General features: G+C 39.7%; 1 protein-coding gene across 2 annotated transcripts in view; it reads right to left on the bottom strand.

The window, feature by feature from the left end:
- Positions 1–6,125: 6,125 nt before the first annotated feature.
- OCLN (occludin) overlaps positions 6,126–19,543 on the bottom strand; it is a 28,215-nt gene continuing 14,797 nt past the window's right edge. For both annotated transcript variants that reach the window (XM_078853018.1, XM_073346206.2), the window contains 5 exons: positions 19,218–19,351; positions 12,765–12,965; positions 9,758–9,929; positions 8,967–9,008; positions 6,126–7,411 (listed from right to left, as the gene is read on the bottom strand). In XM_078853018.1, the coding sequence (XP_078709144.1) occupies positions 7,310–7,411; positions 8,967–9,008; positions 9,758–9,929; positions 12,765–12,965; positions 19,218–19,351 (651 nt within the window). In that variant the 3' untranslated portion in view covers positions 6,126–7,309. The remainder of the gene's footprint in view (positions 7,412–8,966; positions 9,009–9,757; positions 9,930–12,764; positions 12,966–19,217; positions 19,352–19,543) is intronic.

Here is a 19,543-nt window from a genome sequence, read left to right on the forward strand (position 1 = left end):
GTTACTCTGAAATGTGGGAGTAACACTCTTGTAAGACACAGAGTCTGGAATTGTTTTACTTCTACACAGTAGTGTAATATATTTTATATGGCTCTATGACTAATCAACTAATAGAAAAAATTTGAACAAATAAAAAGTTAATAGTTTTTACAAATCAAATAGAATCTCAAACTTTGACCTCAGAATGCTTTCCCTGGGGCTAGGAACCTGTTTCCTTGGGATATTTTACTTTGTTTAGGATTTTTTCTAACAAAACATCAGTACAAACCTATGGACAGTTACTTGACTCATACATGAAATCTCTGAATATTTATTACATGGAACAACATCTATGATTATCATGAGGCGGGGTGGTAATTGCTATGGGGAAGAGAAACAGCATTTTTTCTAAGTATCTAGTAGTTTCTATTTTTTAAGTGTCTATGCAATGAGTTTGCATGAAACTATTCTACTCTATATGGGAACCCTTAAAAAAAATTATTTAAAGATTCAAACTTCTGAAAAGTGTTGTCAGTAGCTACCGGTGTGGTGCTCTGCTCTTGTTCGATGATAACAGTTGGCTGCGTGCGTGTTCCCTCTGTGTGCTGCCCCAGCTTTGCGCAGATAGCTAACACAGCAGACCCCAAGAGAACCCCCAATGACCACAAACTCTAGTAAGGTATGAAGGCATGTCAGCCAGGTTTATTGTCGAAGAGAAACACAATCTCTAGCTCCCCAATTCATATAACTTATATATGGTTTGTTGCTAGTCCCTATGTGCTCCCTGACAATGGACTCAGCTCAGTCAGTGGCGGGACTTTCCACTGCCCCCTAGGCTAGACAAATACAGTGCCCCAGAGATGTATTCTTGTACACAGGTACAAACAAGTTACATAACACTCCTGATGTATTGAGGTGCAATCCCTTTACGTAATAATGCACCACCCTTATACACAGTAAGGTGCCACCTCTCACCTTGTACATGTTGGTTCGAACAAAACAACTCTATCCATCATACTAGCCTTTTGCCCCTGTCCTTATTATCTGTGTGGACAGTATAAGAATGTTCTTGTACCATTTGTGTATGGCTCTGGTATCTAATACACTTTAGATGCATGTTTATGCAACAGCATATCTTTATACAACATCAGCCCTTTCCTTGCCAGCTTCTGTGAGCAGGGCCTGCCTCTGGCTCACAGCTTAACTTTGTTTATGTTAGCAAAGTCTTGACCATTGCTTTAGCTCAGGCCTTAGGTCTCATACCGGGCCTCTGATACCAAGGGTTTATGTTTCAGGGCCTCATCTTACTACATTCCCCCACTTTTTGTCTTTTTACAGGGAGAATGTTTACCGTTTGTCCTGGAAAAGCATAATGCATGGACGAAAGATAACCCCAGTGGGCTAAACACTGTGATGTGGTTACCTTATTTTACCATCCATACACTCATGCCCCATCTGTCTTTAAGTCTGCACATTCCCTCATATGACTGATAGACTTTATTATCCAATTATTTTTAGTCCCTTAGGGTGGGCTTGGGAATGTTAAGCCTGGGAACTTGCCTGAGAAATGTCATTTTATAATTGAGTCTTAGAGGCACTCCCAAATAATATATATATTTATAGTGTATACAGGCATATTGATATAATCTTTATGTGTACATATGTCAGCACTTTATATACAAGCATACCAATTCTTTTTCAATGTGACAGTGTAGCTTGGCCCTTGTGGTACTGCAGATAGCAACTCACTTTTATTAGGGCAATTAAAGTTACCATCTGTATCATTATTAGCAGTAGGCTCAGAGTTTTGAAATACTAGGATAGGGATTGTGATGTTGTGTCCCATAGTGTTATGTATGTGAGAAATAAAACAGAAATTTGGAGTAGTGACACTACCCCTGAGGCCTTTATTTATAAATATATTGTAATTAATTACTACACAGTACCGTCCCTCCATGTTATAGATTATCCTTAATGCTGGTTGTCACGCTCTGGTAAGCTTCACTGGGCAGAAAACTGAACGGGCTAGCTTCTCTATTCCATTGATTGAACTTCTCTGTGATACACCCGTAGTTGAGGGAGATTCAGTTGTTTTTCCATGAATGCTGTCTTCCAGATAACCTACTGAATGGAAAGTAACCAAGTTATTAAATATTGCTGTGTCAGGATTTAGTATTGGTATCCAGACACCGAATAAGATTGTTCTGAATAACATTAGGATTAGGATGCAGTGTCAGTAACCCAAATTATGACTGGTACTAACAGGGAATTTGTTTATCCAATTTGCAGTTACTGTGTAACTTAAGTTTATAGCAATTTGTTTTTTCCTTGCCTTTATGTTGTTTGCTGCCATTCGTTTTTTGATTGTTACCCGTGTGTTGGTTAAACAGTTTAGCAAGGTTACGCACGTTGTAAATGTTGTACAGCAATAATACAACAGTACAGCGATAATACAATTGTTTTTCCACAGCAACCAAGTTGAAATTAAATGACAGTTTATCCTGGTTCAGCTAGTGGTTTTCAGCTGGCTGTTTGTTTAATTGTTCATATATGGTAGATAGGTGTATTTGATGGGTCTCTCTCCTATATGAAGCACTTCATTTTTCTTTTCTTGATCCTTGGGGGTTTTTGTCACTGTATACCGATATTTTCTGGCGTCTTCAGGGTGTGATACTTTCTGGAGTCTTTGGTTTGTGGGATGCAACTTAAACAACTTTTGTTAGTTAACATAGTAACTTTGTTTGTTTTTCCTTTTTTGTTTTCAGTAAACCAAAAACTTAATACAAAGTTTAACTTAGTTTGTTGACAATGTAATAGGGACCACGTCTTTTATAATACAAGCTATACTTTTTCCAATTGTTGTATAGATATTCATTTTCATTTGAACTGAATTACTAATATTTTATTCTAAATGTAATGCTTAACTACAAAGTTACATATGATTTAAAAAAAACAAAACATTCCATGTTAGCAAAAGAGTTAACATAATTTTTACCAAGCTTTCAGAGTTAATTTGCTTGAGATACCAATTTCATTCTTGTTAACTGTTTAGAAGCACAAGCTTTAATAACCACTGCTTCCTGTTAACATAATGTAACATAACACCAAAGGAAAAGCATATCTAATTAAACCAACTCTAAAATTAAACCCAAAATACATTTTAAATACAGGTTCATGCAAATACTTTAAGGGTATTAAACTTTTATGATGCTTTTTTTGGTGTTTGGGAGCCAAAGGTGGAAACCTGTTGAAAACGTGGAAACCTGTTGAAATTGTTTGATTAGTTTTATACATAAACTGTTGTTTTTAAAACATTTTTGCTATAACTATATTTAAAAATCCAAACAAGTTTATAAAAAGCCCAAACAAGAAATTGACATTTTGTTAATATTATCTTTACCTTAATGTTGAGATTTCCCCTTACCTTTTTTCTTTGAACAACAAAAACTGATAAAAGAATTCTTGTTTGCAATTGCATCATTTGTTGAGGCAGAAATAGATGTACAGATATTTGTAACTGAAACCTTTTTGAACTTTGCAAAAAAAAATTGATCATAATACTATGATTATACCCCAACCATGATCTTAAAATAGTGTGGTACCACATATATTTTTTAAAGGGTATAAAATTGACTTTCATTGCAACCAATAAATAAATAAAAATAGTTACATGACACACACAACATACAATACAGGACAACACATGACATACAGGACACACTTACAGTTAGAAAGGAATGGCGCCAGAATTCTATTCATAACTACAAAATACAGCAAACAAAAATAAAAAGGGTTAAACACTTGATTAAGCAAGTTATTACTTTAATTAAAATGTTTAATATAAATTGACAAAAATATATTAATATATGCTAAATTATTGAATTAATTTGGTAACAAGGAATTTTGCATTACTTTATATTTAACATTATTTTAAAACTCTGCTATATGAAATTAGAAAAGCCCATGTTTCAAATATTAGTGCATGGTTAGGATTAGAAGCAGAGTCTGCATTTCTGTTGCTTGGCAACCATATCTTCGAGAAAGTTAGGAATAATTCCAGCTGTTGCATTCCTGAAGGGTTAAAATAAGTAATTTACTGGATTTATTTAAGGTAAAGTTTTTAACTTGTTTTCCTTGTTTGTTGTTTTGTTCTGTTTTCAATTGCTTTATCTTTTGGAGGTTTCTGTAAAAAAACTATAATTTTTAAAACAAAGAGAGTGAGCGAAAGCGAGGAGAGGCAGGGGAAAGGGCTGGTCAAGAGCAACCTAGAAAGGTAGCAAGACCTGAGCCAAGAGAGAGTAACTCTATCAAGGTATTTGAAAGTACAGGCAGCAGCAGCAAATTCAGCAAACTGAGAAAGCATATAATGGAAAAACGTAACAGGTATGTAAAAATATTTGAGAAAGAAGGTTGTATTTTTAGATATGAGTGTGGTTCCCTGGGTCAAAGCAGTTGGGAACCAGCACAGTTGGGAACCGCACCCTTGGTTTTTATCCTGGCTCTGAGAAGAGAGTGGGGGTCGTTACCTGCTCTTGTAAAACGTGAATTTGTTTGCCCAGCATCTGTTGCTTTTGTGTGCGTGCCAAATGGATGGCAGGAGTGCCTTTTTTTTTTTTTTTTTTTTGCTGTAGTTAATTGTTTTTGGGCAACTCCATGTGTTAATGCATCAATTCTGGGTGTTAATCTGCTCAATTTTAGTTTTTGACTTTGAAATTCCTTTTTTATTCATTCCCCTGCAATTGAGTTGCAGCTCCTGTCTCCTAATGTGCTCTGTGAATTCTTCCATTTTTTCCCCTCATTTGATTTACCAATTCAGTGAAAGTATTGTGTGCTACTTTTTCCATCTGTGCGTTTACTTGTCCCATTCTGACAGGCACCAGTCTAGGTTTTACCAGAACCTAGCTTTTATCATAAGCTAGTGGTTGCACTGTAGTGGACCCTGTTTCATCTTTTAATTTTACTAGGGCTATCTTTTTCCACTTCTGTTCCCGTTCTTCAAGCACGAGGGAGCTACTTGAAGTCTGCTGTTTACCACCAATATTTATAACAGAGGACGGCACATCTCTTTTTTGTAGGTTCCTTGCAGCTGTTTCCAGTGTTTTATTCTGTTCCTGTGCTGGTTGTCTCTGGGCTGCTTGCCACCCTGCAAGGGGGGGCAGGGGGGAGGTGGGAGCATTCCAGGGCTGTGCAGCTTCTTTTGATTCTTCTAATTCTTTCTTTGTTACTGTTACTTGCCCTGACAATTTTGTGGTGTGCTGTTTAAGCCATCTTACTGCCATAGACATTAATTGCAAAACTCTAGCTTTTTAAACTTTCATTGTTCTTGAGTGCCTCGGTCTCTACCATCACTCTACATATGCCAGTCCATGTCTCCCCACTTTCTTTTTTAAATCCATATGGATCCCCTTTACTGGCAATCTAGTGGGTCCAAGAGTTATCCAACTGTGGGGATATGAAGGGAGGGGATCAGGGGGTTCTCTAGCTTGAGGTTTTCTGCCATGTTAGATTGTGATTCCTACAGCTATTTGCAACCCACATATTTTAGCATTGGTCCAGCACATGAGAATCAGAGTCAAATTGACTAGAAGGACTAATCTATTTATGCATCAGAGGGGTAGCCGTGTTAGTCTGGATCTGTAAAAGCGGCAAAGAGTCCTGTGGCACCTTATAGACTAACAGACGTATTGAAGCATGAGCTTTCATGGGTGAAATGAAACAGTATGAAATGCATAGGAAAAAAAAGTAAAATCAGATTTTTTGTAAATGGTTTTATTGAAGGTATTCAGTAATGCAGGCTAAAATATTTTTAGAAGCATAAACTTGCTTACTCTTTAAGAGCAGTTAATATGAAAAATGATTTACTTTAAAAAAGCTATATACTGCAGACAATTTAAGTATTACATTAAAAATTTAGGTTTCAGAGTAACAGCCATGTTAGTCTGTATTCACAAAAAGAAAAGGAGTACTTGTGGCACCTTAGAGACTAACCAATTTATTTCAGCATAAGCTTTCGTGAGCTACAGCGGATGCATACTGTGGAAACTGCAGAAGATTCTGCAGTTTCCACAGTATGCATCCGATGAAGTGAGCTGTAGCTCACGAAAGCTTATGCTGAAATAAATTGGTTAGTCTCTAAGGTGCCACAAGTACTCCTTTTCTTTTTATTAAAAATTTAAGAGTGCAACTTTCAGAAAAGATTGTTTTATTATGTATAAAAAGTGTTCTGGAATTTCCACGAAGAGTCACTTTTTTCCTCTTAAGAGACCATTTAAAAAAAATAGCAGCTAGCATGGGAATTTAAGCCTAAAAAAGGAAGATTCAGAACTTTATTAAAATCACTGAACTTCACTTTGGTTTTAGTTCATTTAGGCCCCCACCAAACTATTTTAATTACAATGGTCAAAACATTTTGGCTGTTTTAAAAAAAACAATGGTCAAAGTTAATTGCATCAGACAATGCATTGACTTAGTTGTCAAATAGATCATATTTAGCAGAAGACAACTGCTCACAGGAACTTCCAGATTCTGCACATAGTCACACAGTTACAAATCATACTTAAGCCATAAAAAGATTAACTGGTTATTCTAAATACACGCCTGTACAATAAACAAATCTAAAATACAAATGTAGATTGTTTTTAAAAAAGCGAATATATTCACATTTAGTTTCACTTTTTCATTAGTTACACACTACATTGGTCTCATTAATACACTTACTTATGCAACTTAACACATTCCTAAACAAATGGTTAATCATGACCCTACGAATGGGGTGGTTACAGTGGGATATAATGCACACTGGAGGAGTGAAATTTTGAAGGTCACAGAGCTTACTGTTTATGTCAGCAACACAGATCCAAATGTGTTGCAACTAGGAGCCACAAGAGATGCAGTATTATCTGGAAACTGCTTTTCAAAATTAGGGCACACCATATGGAGTAGAGAACAAAGCTGGGGAATGAGTCAATATGCAGACAAGGGCAATGATATTTAAAGTCCTCAACAACTTAATTCTAAATAAGTTCAACTTTTAGATAACAAGCCTTGGACCTGAATTGTTCCCAGGCAAAAATGCCAGGCTTCAAAGAGAACAGATTCCTTGTCTGGTTTGTTAGCCATACTCCATAGTAAACAAGGTATCAAAATTTGTTACATTGAGGTAACTAAAACAAACAGAGGTTGTTGTTGGTGGTGGGTTGTTTGTTTGTTTACCAGTAAGACAAAAGGGGTTTTGGTTCTCAGCTGCCACCAAAGCCATTTTATATCCCATTGTTACAAAACTGGACATAACCTATTTAGTGATTCTAATTTGTTTCCTTCTTTTCCTTCTCTACGATCTCCGATTGTCATAGTCGCTGACCATCCTTTTTATGTGGGACAGTTTACTCTTCAGCTTCTTGCACTGTGCCTTTTTGTTCTTGTAGTCTGCTGACTAAAAAGAAAAACAGACCAAGTGTGGCATTAGACCAACCAGAATTCTCTAGAAGTATCTAAAAGTATTTTTTTCATATGAAAAATGCTCTAGGGCTGCACATTAATATAAAAATGCATTTGAAATAAAATTATAAATTTCAGAGTTATAAAAAGTCAGTCAGTAAACTTCAGCTTGAGTCCTATCTGAAAAGGGTACCCAGGAATCTAAGCAGCTCATCTGGTTACATATAATTCTGGCAATTTGTATAATGATAAAACACTTAGACTCTTAAGTTACTTTTATACTGTAAAAAAGTACTTAAACTGGTAAAGCAACTGCACTAGCCTGCTGTAAGAAGAAACCATTCGAATAGGAACTTCTAAGCTTTGGAAAAAAAATCAAATGTGTATTGGTGACCAGCAAGTAGGGAATCATATGTAAATAAGCACAGACACAGTCTGATCAAGAGACAGGAGTTGCAACCAACCCTCCTATGCAAGGTCCAAAGCAGCTTCCCAGTACCAGTAGCAAAAATATTGCCAATACCTAGGAAATACATTGTTTCAACTCCAGTACTGCTAATCTCAAGAGTTCAAAAATCATGAGTTAGTCTCTTTTTGGGGTGGGGGAGAACTATTGACCTTGTGTTCTTTCTTTGAGCATTCAGAGCTCATTTTGAAAGCTTTGTTCTGCAGCCATGAGATCTAAAAACTATTTTACTAAAAAGCTGACAATCACCTGGAGTATTAGGACTGACACTAAGTATCGTGAGACTTGCTATGAAATTGTGAGAGGTGGCAACATTTCATCTATTGTTTCAAAGTTTTCAAAAATTGCTGTCAGAAGATACTGTTCTCATGTATGCAGAAGTTTCAGATTAGGTAAAGTAACTGTTTAATTTCTACGAAGATAAAACCAGCAGAGATAGGAAAGGACTTGTTTATCCATTCAGTATCTCCCTGCCAATGCAATCTTAGTCCCTTACTAAAGTTTGCCTACAAACCCGTATAATTTGACAGACTAAATCAAGAGAAGCCCAATGCTTGAAAATCAGGAATGTTGTATATTAGGATTGAAGGACAAGGGAATCTTGCCCCATAATTAACCTTTGCCAGTGCTTTATTAGTCCTGCTATTTAATGGGCATTCTGCCTGCCTAGAAAATGCTTTAAGCACATTGAAGTCTTTACTCAGTTGCCATTAATTCAGTACTGCAATAGATGGAGTCATCTCACCATAAACACCCATTATATTTTGGTCATACTGAGAAGCCTCTTAACAGGTTTCGCTGTAGTTTAGGCCAATTTCAGTCCTGGTATAAGCAGTCACAACTAGACTGCCTGACTACATTGGAGATGGGCCAAGTTTGACTTCTTGAATTTACTGCGCAAGCCCCAATTAGAGATCTGCTAAAAGAAAAAGTACTTGGCACCTGCTTCCAACAGGTGCCACTCTGCATGCGAGTCAGACAGGGAGAAAAGAAGGAAGAAAAAAAAAACCACCCTTTTTTAAAACAAAAACAAAAAAGTCCTTAGAAATAGCAAACAAGAATAAGAGAACATTATGATACTTACTGCTTTTATAGCCTTCATCCTATTGTACTGTTCAGCAGCAATCTATAATTAGGGAGAAAAATTAAATTAAGTAGGACAGTTCATGTCAGTGCTATGAACACCACAGGTTTAACATTCTGTTACACGGTTTTGAGTGGTTAACCTACATTTGGAAAAAAATCTAAAGTTACAAAGAAAGGCAGTTGATCTACAGAGGATATAAAAATAGTCTTTGGAGTCAGCCTGGTAGACAGTGACGGATTTAGAGCTAGAAATCTGTTTGTGTTAGGATATATGGTGCATGCCATCCTCTCAGAGGAGAAAGGCCCATTTAATAAAAATCTACAGGAGGTGGGGAATGATATTAAGGCTGGACAAAAATCCTGATATTGACAGAAGAGATCACCACCATCAGTATTTCTTCCAGTACGTGGATAGTTTTTAATCCCAGGTTAAGATCTAGAACTCTGGAGCAGAGTCTAAAAATATATGATCATCTTACGATCAAAAGATCAGGAAGTTTTTTCATCCTATTTGTAGGAGAGTTTTCCAATTACTAAGATCTTCAGTATCCCATCAACATTTTAATAAAACCTCTAAATTCTGAAAAGCTCCTTTTTCAAATTCAAATCCAGTAAGTTTCGCATGATCAGTTCACTAAGTCTAAGTTTTTACTTGCTATACAGTAATTTGTAGGACAAAGCTAGCATTCACTGGTACATGGCACCTATTTTTGCATACATTAAAACAAACACCACCTTCCCCCCCCCCAAGATATCCTGCTTAAACATTCAACTTTTCCATGGAAATACCTTATATTCCTCACTGTCTTCACTATAGCCATCCAACTCTTTATCCAGTCGAGAGAGAGTTTTACTGACTTCATCAAGCTCAGCTTGCAAACTCTTGTATTCTTGTAATCCGGAGTCAAAATCTCGCTTATATGCTTGCCTTTGTTGATCTGTTGTTACTAGTGGGTATTCCCTAGGGGAAGATTTGGTGGGGGCGGAGGGGAAGGAAAAGAGAAGGAGAGAGAGAAAAACCCATTTGTTACATATGGTATGGGCTATCTTCAGCTGTATAAACAGAAAAAACATTTGTTTATCCATTTGATGGAGGGTGAGTGCGTGCATGTTAAGTTTTGGATGAAAGTTACTGCTCTTGACAGAGAAACTAATGGCTCTGGTAGGGCCACATAGCAAACTACTCAGTTCTTGTTATGTCTTTCTCCTTTAAGTTAAAAGAGCCCTTTAGTACTTGCGATTTTCTCCCTCTGAAGGTATTCTGTAATCACCTCACCCCTCAATCTCCTTTTTGATAAATTAAACAGACTAATCACTTCAAATCTCTTACTGTAAGACCTTTTCTCCATCCCTTTATGCATTTTTGTGACCCTCTTCTGTACCTTCTCCAATGTTTCAATATCTTTCTTAAAATGTGGACCCCAGAACTGTATGGAATAATCAAGTGTCAGTCTCATCAATGCCATATATAGAAGTAAAATAACCTCCTACTCCTACTGAATATTCCCTGTGAATGGTCTTAGCCTTTCTGCCAGAGCAGCACACTGGGAGCTCATGTCGAGTTACTTGTTCACTGATTCCTAAATCCTTTTCAGAGTCACTGCTTTCCTGGATACATCTCCCCATTCTGTAAGCATTGCCTGCATTCCTTGTTCCTAGATGTGCAACTTTGCTTTTGACATTATTAACACACATTCTGTTTGAATGGGCCCAGATTATCAAGCAAACCAGATTGTTCCACATGATTCCCAGTCATCATGACTTACCATTCCAACAATGTGTCATCTGCAAATTTTGTCCACAGTGATTTTATATTGCTTCCAGATCATAGATAAAAAAATGTTGAATAGCATTGGATCTAGTACCAATCCCTTGAGACCACCACTAGAAACACGCCCATGCAAGGATGATTCCCTACTGATATCTACTTGCGGAGATCTGTCAGTTAACTAGTTCTTAAGCCATTGTATAGAGCCAAATTTTTAAAATCAGAATAGCATGCAGTATTAAAATCAAAGTATATTACATCTACACAGTTACTTTTATTATCAAACTTGTAATCTTACCAAAGTATATAGTCAGATTTGTATGACAAGACCTGTATTCCATAAAATCACATTTAACTGGCATTAATTATATTTAGGCTTCAATTTTTTAAAATAATTTCAAGATAATATCAATGTTTATTGTTAGGCATTTTTAATTTTTTTTACTGATTACATTTTCACAATTGCGGGAAATCAGGCAGGGGTGAGGTGATTAATTACAGATGTTGAGATTCAAAAAGTTAGTTTTACAACTGTTAAAACACAAACTGTCATCAAGTGTCCAAATATTCAAAGCAGCATTTTTATTTCTTCACCCATCTGTAAATTTTGATGATTACTGATGGAAATATTTTTTTGTTGCTTTGCATGTGAACAGTGAAATTGACATTTAATTGATAAAAATCTAATCTTTCCAAGCCTTATTATAATCCTAGCCTTTCATTCATTATTAATTGAATCCCATATCAGCTTTTCAATTATTTTGCCCAGGATTGATGTCAGGCTAATTGGCCTATAATTACCCAAGTCATCCTACTTTTCCTTTTTGAATACTGGCACAACATTAGTACTCTTCCCATCTTCTGGATTTTCCCAGGAACCAACTTCCCCAATTCACATTATATACAACGCAAAAATACCCAAGTGCTTTTCCTAAATGCAAATTGCTAACCTTACCAAACTCTATAGTGGTTTGAATGGTTTAATCCTTCTTTCTTGTAGGTTTATAAATCTTACACCTCTGCAGGTTAGGATTCAGCTATATTATTCCACTACTGCCCTCTCACCAGCTCATTTTGGAATAGCCATCAGTTTTTAGCAAGTGTTCCACAGATTAACTTGATTAAAGACCACTTGTATTTATTATTAAATACGGCTAATTTCACTCAAAAAGCACTATCCGCTTCATAGCGGCATGAAATCCTAGCTGTCCATAACAAATATTTCAGTTTCTTCATCACCCAAAGCATGTCAGTTTTTGTCTATATGCAGGGCAGAATAAACTTTTTTTTTTGAGGGGGAGGGGTGAGAAGAGGGGCAGTACTTACTGTGAGAGAACATTAAAGACTATGAAAGCGGGTTTAGCACAGATTTGCTGCGTGTGCTTGGGAGGAAGTCAGTGCGTTTCAATATTGAAGTAACAGGAGTGTTGCAGAGGAGGGGAGAGTTTTATTACCCGCCTTGTGGAAGAGCTTGCAGCATGTACGCATTCAACTTGACTTGCTCTGGTGAGCAGTGTTAGGAACTCACAAACAAATTTTGAAGCATCTGTTATATTGGTTAACTGTTTCAGTCTCAATATTAAAATATAAATGGGACACTTCAAATGTACTTGGTGCATCCTGGTGAATTCAGATGTCCCAAGACACCCAAAGTCTTGTTCAGTGACCACGTTATGAAATCATTCTAGGTAGTAGCATCAGTGGAAGAGGCTACTTCAGACAAGTAACAGCAGATACTGCTGCTAATAATGCTACTGCTGCAAATACTCCTTTCAACAGCAATGTTTCCAAGTATAAAAGGAAACTCTTTTCCCCACCACCTTTCTAGGCCCTCCTTCCTATTCCAATAGTCCTTACGCTGCCACTATTCACAGTACAGAAGTGGCACTGCAGCTATATTAATAACAAGCTTCCAACCACTACCACATTCAGCAGACACCACACTTATTAACTGGGTTAGTTCATCTAGAGCATCACAAGCAGGGGAGTTAGTATTATTTCAATGCCTGATGAAGTTGTTGTCAGTACCTGTCCCAGTCCTCCTCCAGCTCATCACAAGACTCCCCTCCAGTAGTGTAATCTGCATCATAGTTATCAGAGTTGGTTCTTTTCCGTCTTCCTGCTCTTCTCTTTTGTGGTGGTTCCTTAGCCGATCCATCATAACTACTGTTACCAGTATAATTTGACTGCGTGAGATCCTTCATTAATGGAACAATAACTTCAGACTCCCTACCAAAAGGGGTAAAGATCTCATTAGTTGCCATTTACAGGCTGAATTATCAACATTAACCATGCAGGGTAAGTATTAACAGGATCAATTAAAGACAAAATAATCTGGATTTTTATTCTATAAAAAATTCAACATGTATTTGGAAAACAAAAGTCACTCATTTTAATTCACTAACTTTGGCTAACAAAATGAATATAAAATATGAATGCATTTGTTCCAAAATCAAATGGAACAAGTTTCCAAGATTTTTAAAACACTCCACCTCTGATTTCATGCTCCCATTTTCACCTAGAACTGGTGAGTTGAGAAACATACACTTTCAGCCCAGTGTAATCAACTAACCTTTTAAAGAACTAGAAGATATCCCTATACAAGGAAAGCTACTTGTGAATTTTTAAAAGTGTGTGTTACGGAATTGCACTCCATTTAAAAAAAAAAAAATAGCTCATAGAATGGCAGTCGCCCAGAGGGCTGTCAAAGGTAGGTCTGTCAAAGGCTGTCCTTCAAATGGATAGAAATCTGTGTGTTACCTAACCATGGAGTATGAAATTTCTTACACGATTAGCATTTCTGCTGTACGAATGCCCCTAAGATTTTAGAAACTCAACTACATTTTGCTTATAGCAAGAATCGAGAGACCACACTGACTGTCCTGGACGCAATCCTGAGTATCACATTTTAGGATGGACACTGAAGAATAAAGGACACTGAAGATTAAGAAGTGGGCAACAGAAATAGAGAGTTATGGTGAGCAAAAGGTTAGGAAAAACATGGCATTTGCACCAACAAGTAATTTCACAGGATGGTGATAGTACCTGCAAATAATCATGTTTTGTATATAAATTTCCTATTTACATGATCTATCGTTGTTAACATATAGGCTCTCTTCCTGGATTTTCTAGAGCACAGGGCTGAAAACTGAGCTCCTCCCTGCTTGTTGATGTAAAACATGGAAGTTGTGTTGTCTGTCAAGACCTGCACCACCTTGCCTTAGATCTGGGCAAGGACCATCTGGCAAGCCAAGTGTACCACCCTGAGTTCCCTGACATTTATTTGCAGGAAGAGTTCTTCCTGGGACCAGATACCCTGAGTCATGAGACTGTTGAGGTGGGCTCCCCACCCCAGGTCTGATGCATCCAAAACCAAGGTTACCGACAGATACATGGCAGCAAAAGGTATGGAACCCAGGTCTCTCCACCAAGCCAGTGAAGCTAGGACTTGGCAGCAAAATCCAAAACGCCACTTGGACTTGGTGTCTGCTCAGGGAGTAGACTGACACCAGCCACATCCGTAGAGGTCTGAGGCATAGCTGCGCCTACTGCACCAAATAGGTACATGCTGCCATGTGACCCAACAATTTGAGGCAAACCCAGGCAGTTGTAAGAGGGTAGGTTGCAAGCTGGGAGATCCAGTCTGACAGAGCTCAGAATATGGTCTCCAGTAAATAGGCCTGAGCTGGAGTCAAGTACCACGCCAATGAACTCTATTCTGTGAGCTGGGATCAAAGTTGACTTTTGCTTGTTTATTATGAGGCCCACCGCCTGAAAGGTGGCCCATATTATGCCAGTGTTTGCTGGATTTGAGCCTGTGAGTGGCCTTTGATTAGTCAGTCGGCAAGGTATGGGCAGACTTGTACACCTCAATGCCCGAGGAAGGCCGGAACCACTACTTAGTGAAAACCTGCAGGGCTGCCGACAGGCTAAACAGAAGCACAGTGAATTAGTAGTGGCATTGGCCCACCACAAACCTGAGGAATCTCCTGTGTCAATGGAAAGTGGAGATATGGAAATAAGAGTTCTTCAAATTGAGGTTGACATACCAGTCCTCTGGATCCAGGGAGGGAATGATGGAGGCCAGGGAGACCATGTGGAACCTCAGTTTCTTGTGATATTTGTTGAGGCGACACAGGTCCAGGAAGGGCCATTAGACCCCCTTTGGCCTTCAGGATTAGGAAATTGGGAATAAGACCCCTTCCCTCTCATGTCTGAGGAACTTCCTCTACAGCCCCCACACAAAGGAGGGCTTGCACCTCCTGGATGAGAAGCTGCTTGTGAGAAGGGTCCTTGAAGAGGGATGGGGGAAGGAGGTAGCGGGGACGGAGACGGGACACAAAGGGTTACTGGAGGATGTAACCAACTGTTATAGTGCTGAGCACCCAAATGATCCAATGTTATTAAGACCATGCCAGGTGGAAGGGCGACAGGCGGTCCAAAACCAAATAGGGGGATGGATCTGCCGTCGAGATGGGTATGCCATCCTTAGGCCTACCTTCAAAAGGCCTGCCTGGCCTCACCAGGCTATCTGTGTCAGCCCAACTGGAAAGCTGAGGCAGAAGGTAAGGGCTGACAACATTTATAGCCCTTTCCCTTTCTTTTGTAGGGCTCTTGCCTGGGAGGCACCAGAAATCTGGGAGGCTGCTGGGGCCTAAAATGCTTTTTTGAGGCTGGGGTAGTGTAAAGGCCCAGGGAGCAAAGCATAGGCCTCGAGTCTTAGAGGCGGTGAAGCTTGATGTTTGTCTGTTCCAAGAACAGGGAGGTACCCTTGAAGGGGAGGTCCTGGATGGACTGCAGCACTTTGTGAGAGGCACCTGATGACTGGAGCCACGAACAGCGCCTCATCGTGACGGACGCCATCGTTCTGGCTGCTGAGTCGGCCGCATCCAGAGCAGTCAGGAGGGAGGTCCCTGGCCCCGCATCTTGCCTTACTCCAGGATGGCCATGAATTCCTGCCTCGACTCCTGCGACAGAGAGTCCTTAAATTGGACCACTGAGTCACACAGATTCAAATCATACTGACTTAGAGCCAGCTGGTTAGAGATATGTAACTTGAGGCTGCCTGTCATAGACTATCAGGGTTGGAAGGGACCTCAGGAGGTCATCTAGTCCAACCCCCTGCTCAAAGCAGGGCCAATCCCCAATTTTTGCCCCAGATACCTAAATGACCCCCTCAAGGATTGAACTCACAACCTTGGGTTTAGCAGGCCAATGCTCAAACCACTGAGCTATCCCTTCCCCCCTGTCAAATAAGTGGTATGTCCAAACAGGTCCAGTCTCTTAGCCGCCTTATTTTCGGGAGTAGAGTTCAACTGTCCTGTCTGTCCTACTTGTTTGCAGCCGACACCACCAGGGACCAGGGCGGGGGAGAAGAGATGTGAGTACAGGTACTCAAACCCACTGGCAGGTACATAGTACTACTTCTCTGCCCTTTTTGAGATGGGGGCAGACACGAATGGGTCTGCCATAGCACCCTGACAGGCCCCAATACTACCTCATTAACTGGCAGGGCCACTCTGGGGGGAGTCACTGCAGCCAGAATATCAATTAAATTGTGCACAGGCTCCTTCAGCTCCTCAGCTTCCAGCCCCAAGTTTATGGTGACCCATTTCAGGAGCTCTTGATGGGCTCTGAAGTCATCCGGAGGGAGCAGGTTACTGGGGCCTGCAACCGCCTCATTCAGGGATGAGGAGGAAGAGGCCAGCCCTGGAGGATAGGCTGCCTCTTCTTCCTCCACCTGCACCACTTTGGTTGGCACCACTTCTGGGACCCCAGTACCAGGGTCAGTACCAGAACCAGGGTCCAGTGCCGGGTGGGATGAAACAGTACCGTCACCTAGAACTAGCAATATATTCTCTGTGCCTTGACTTCAAGGCATTCTTCTGAAGGAAACTATATCCAGCATGCCTCAGACGGAGAAAAGATCACCCCAGTCCAAAGCTGTCAGAGGAGGGAAGTAAAGAGGGTTAAGAGGTACCACAGAGTGATTAGTGCAGTATTTCTCAACCTTTTTGATATCAGGGACAGGCTTGCTGCCTTCCTAAAACTGTGTCAGGGAGATCTCAGGGACTGGCGCTGGCCCATGCACCTGTCATTGAGAGAAACAGATATAGTGGACTCCATTCAGACTTGCCATAAGACTTCATCCTATTATAAATTTAATTTAAAAATTCCTACTGAATTTGAAGTGTTTTCCTTTCCCTATGCAGCTAAAGGGTATCTAGGAGCAGGGGTTCCCAAATTGTGGGGCACACCACTTTAGGGGTGTGAGACAGGCCTGGGCCAGCCCCCACAGGGGACGGGAAAGGAACGCCATCCAGCCCCACTCCGTCCCCAGCTCTGCTCTGACCCCACCCCCAGCTGCAGCCCCACTGGCTCCACTCCCAGCCTCAGCTCCGGCCCTGCCCCAACTGTGGCCTCAGCCCCTTACCCCATCCATGTCCCTCCCACCCCAGAAGCCCTGGCGCGCCAGGAGGGGGCACAGACAGAAGTAACAGGGTGGGGGGTGCACAACCCTGAAAAGTTCAGGGACCACTAATCTAGAAAATCATCTCTGGCACTTACTGGAACAGAAGATGCATCTACTGGGAGGAGAGGTGTAACTCCCCTCCTAATTGTTGTGAGTGGCAAAGTTAAGATACTGCACATTTGGCATTGAATTCCAGAATCAGGGTTCAGTTGCTCTGAATTAGTTTTCAAAATTCTAATGTGTTTCATAAGTACAGAGCCTGATTCACACTTCAGTGTGTTCACTATTTAACAGTTTCTTGAAAGATCAATGCCTGTATGACAAGTGATCTGCAGGAAAGAGAAGGAAATGTCTGTAGTATTTGAATGTGTGTCAATAACTACAGTTATAAGCAGTTGCTGGAGATCTTCAAATTGTAACGAATTTTCTTTTCACAAAATGTGAGAGTAACAATCAATGAAGAATATCCAAAGTCTTTAGAGACATGTTCTGATTTAAAGCATTCAGGAAAGAACCACAATTATATTTAAACAGACAGGTTGTCGACCTCAAATTAGACCCAGCCATGGGTTTGTTTTTCAGGTATACACACACATACACCCAGCCACCCCCCTCACTTTTGGCAGTGGTGTCTCTTCCATTATCATGAGCAAGCAGAGAACAGGAGTCCTGCTTAGAAGCGGAATTTCTGCACAGTCCAAGTCCTCTGCCTGCTCTATAACATAGAAAAAGGAACAGCATGTGTGTTTTAGCAGCAGTCCAGTGTTGTGGATTTGCTACATGATTTCCAGTCTGGAGAGCAGCCATCGTGTGCCACAGATGAGCCCAAGAGAGATACGGATGGGCAATTAAAAGTTGAAGAACACACCTTCTAGTCCGGACACAAAGCCAACAAACTCTGTAGCATGCCCTAACTCCCCCAGGGTGGGGGAAAGGAGTTCAGAGATCAATATGACCTTAAGGAGACTTGATATTTCCACTCATATGAGAGACTGATAATTTTTCCAAGGATAAAGAGATATAGGGGTGGGTTAGAATGAGTTGATTTTAGTACTTTCTTTTTAGAAGGAACCTGGTTAGACTACCATTATTGATTGCTTGTTTGGAAGTGAATGTATTTATCCACCCAGTCAGTGTTTCTCTTCAGCACCCCATCTTTGAATTTCATGCATTTAAATTTACTCTCCCCCCACCCCCCCACACACACACCCTACCCCCACAGCTCTGACAGTTCCCTTCTATTCTTCTTCAAACATAGGTGCAATTTTTCCTTCATCAGCATACTCTGTTTAATTCCCCCTACCTCCACTATGGTTTATGGTAAGGAGTATTTCCCTTTTCTCCTTTAAATATTTACACACTCTGGTGCTTGGACACCAAAATGATAAATGCCTTAGAAGAATCTATCCTAGGCTCTTTGTACTCTGCACAGCACTAGTTTCAATGTAAGTAATCTCTGCAGACCAGACTGCAAGTCAAAACAAGGATAAAAGTGCATAATGCAAGCGACAGACAGCAACTAAAAATCTCTGCACCAGAAAGGGACGAATATGGATAAATACTACAAAATACAGCCAATTCCTAGATTATCTTAAAACAAATTGACTAGCAACTATTTCATATCAAAAACATGTTATGAATAAGTAAGAACAACATAACCTGGAGACCACCCCTTTCAACTACACTTTGAGCTGAGGCTTGTGTGTAAAAGTTCGCTTGATTTTTACAAACTAAAAGGTAAAAGTTTCACATTAATCTTCCATAACCTTAGAAAACTATAATATTAAATTGACACAAAATCAAGTCAACATTCACAAGTTAATCAACACCCTACAGACAGGATAACATCTGCAATAACTGTTCAGGTAAGAATCCCACCAAGTTCTTCCATAGGAAATCCTGAGTAAGAATAAAGATTTGATCCTCTCTTTAGAGCAAGAGTCTAAATGCATTTCTATGACCCTTCTAGTGTTCTGTATCCATTAACAAGGCAGGAACAGTTTACTTACGGCATAGCTCTGTAGGTTGTGTCTGTATAAACTTGATTTTCATTAACTTTCTCAGAAACAGAGTAAACCATGGAACTGGCAACTTGATCTGGGTAGTCCGCTACTTCTGCTGGTTCTGCATTTACATTTTTTACCTAGTAAAATAATCCCCATCCAAAAAAGAGAAACATTAAAATACATACCATCTCAGTTTTGTGGCTGAAAGCTTTTTTCTTTTCTTTTTTTTTAAACAAAGACCTGTAGCAGTTCACTCTCAGTTTTGCTTGATTTTTAAAATAAATTAAGCGTTTTCAGAACTAGAATTACACAAATTATTCAAAAATGTT

Source organism: Lepidochelys kempii, chromosome 5, assembly GCF_965140285.1.
Source record: "Lepidochelys kempii isolate rLepKem1 chromosome 5, rLepKem1.hap1, whole genome shotgun sequence".
In the NCBI taxonomy this organism is placed as follows: Eukaryota; Metazoa; Chordata; order Testudines; family Cheloniidae; genus Lepidochelys; species Lepidochelys kempii.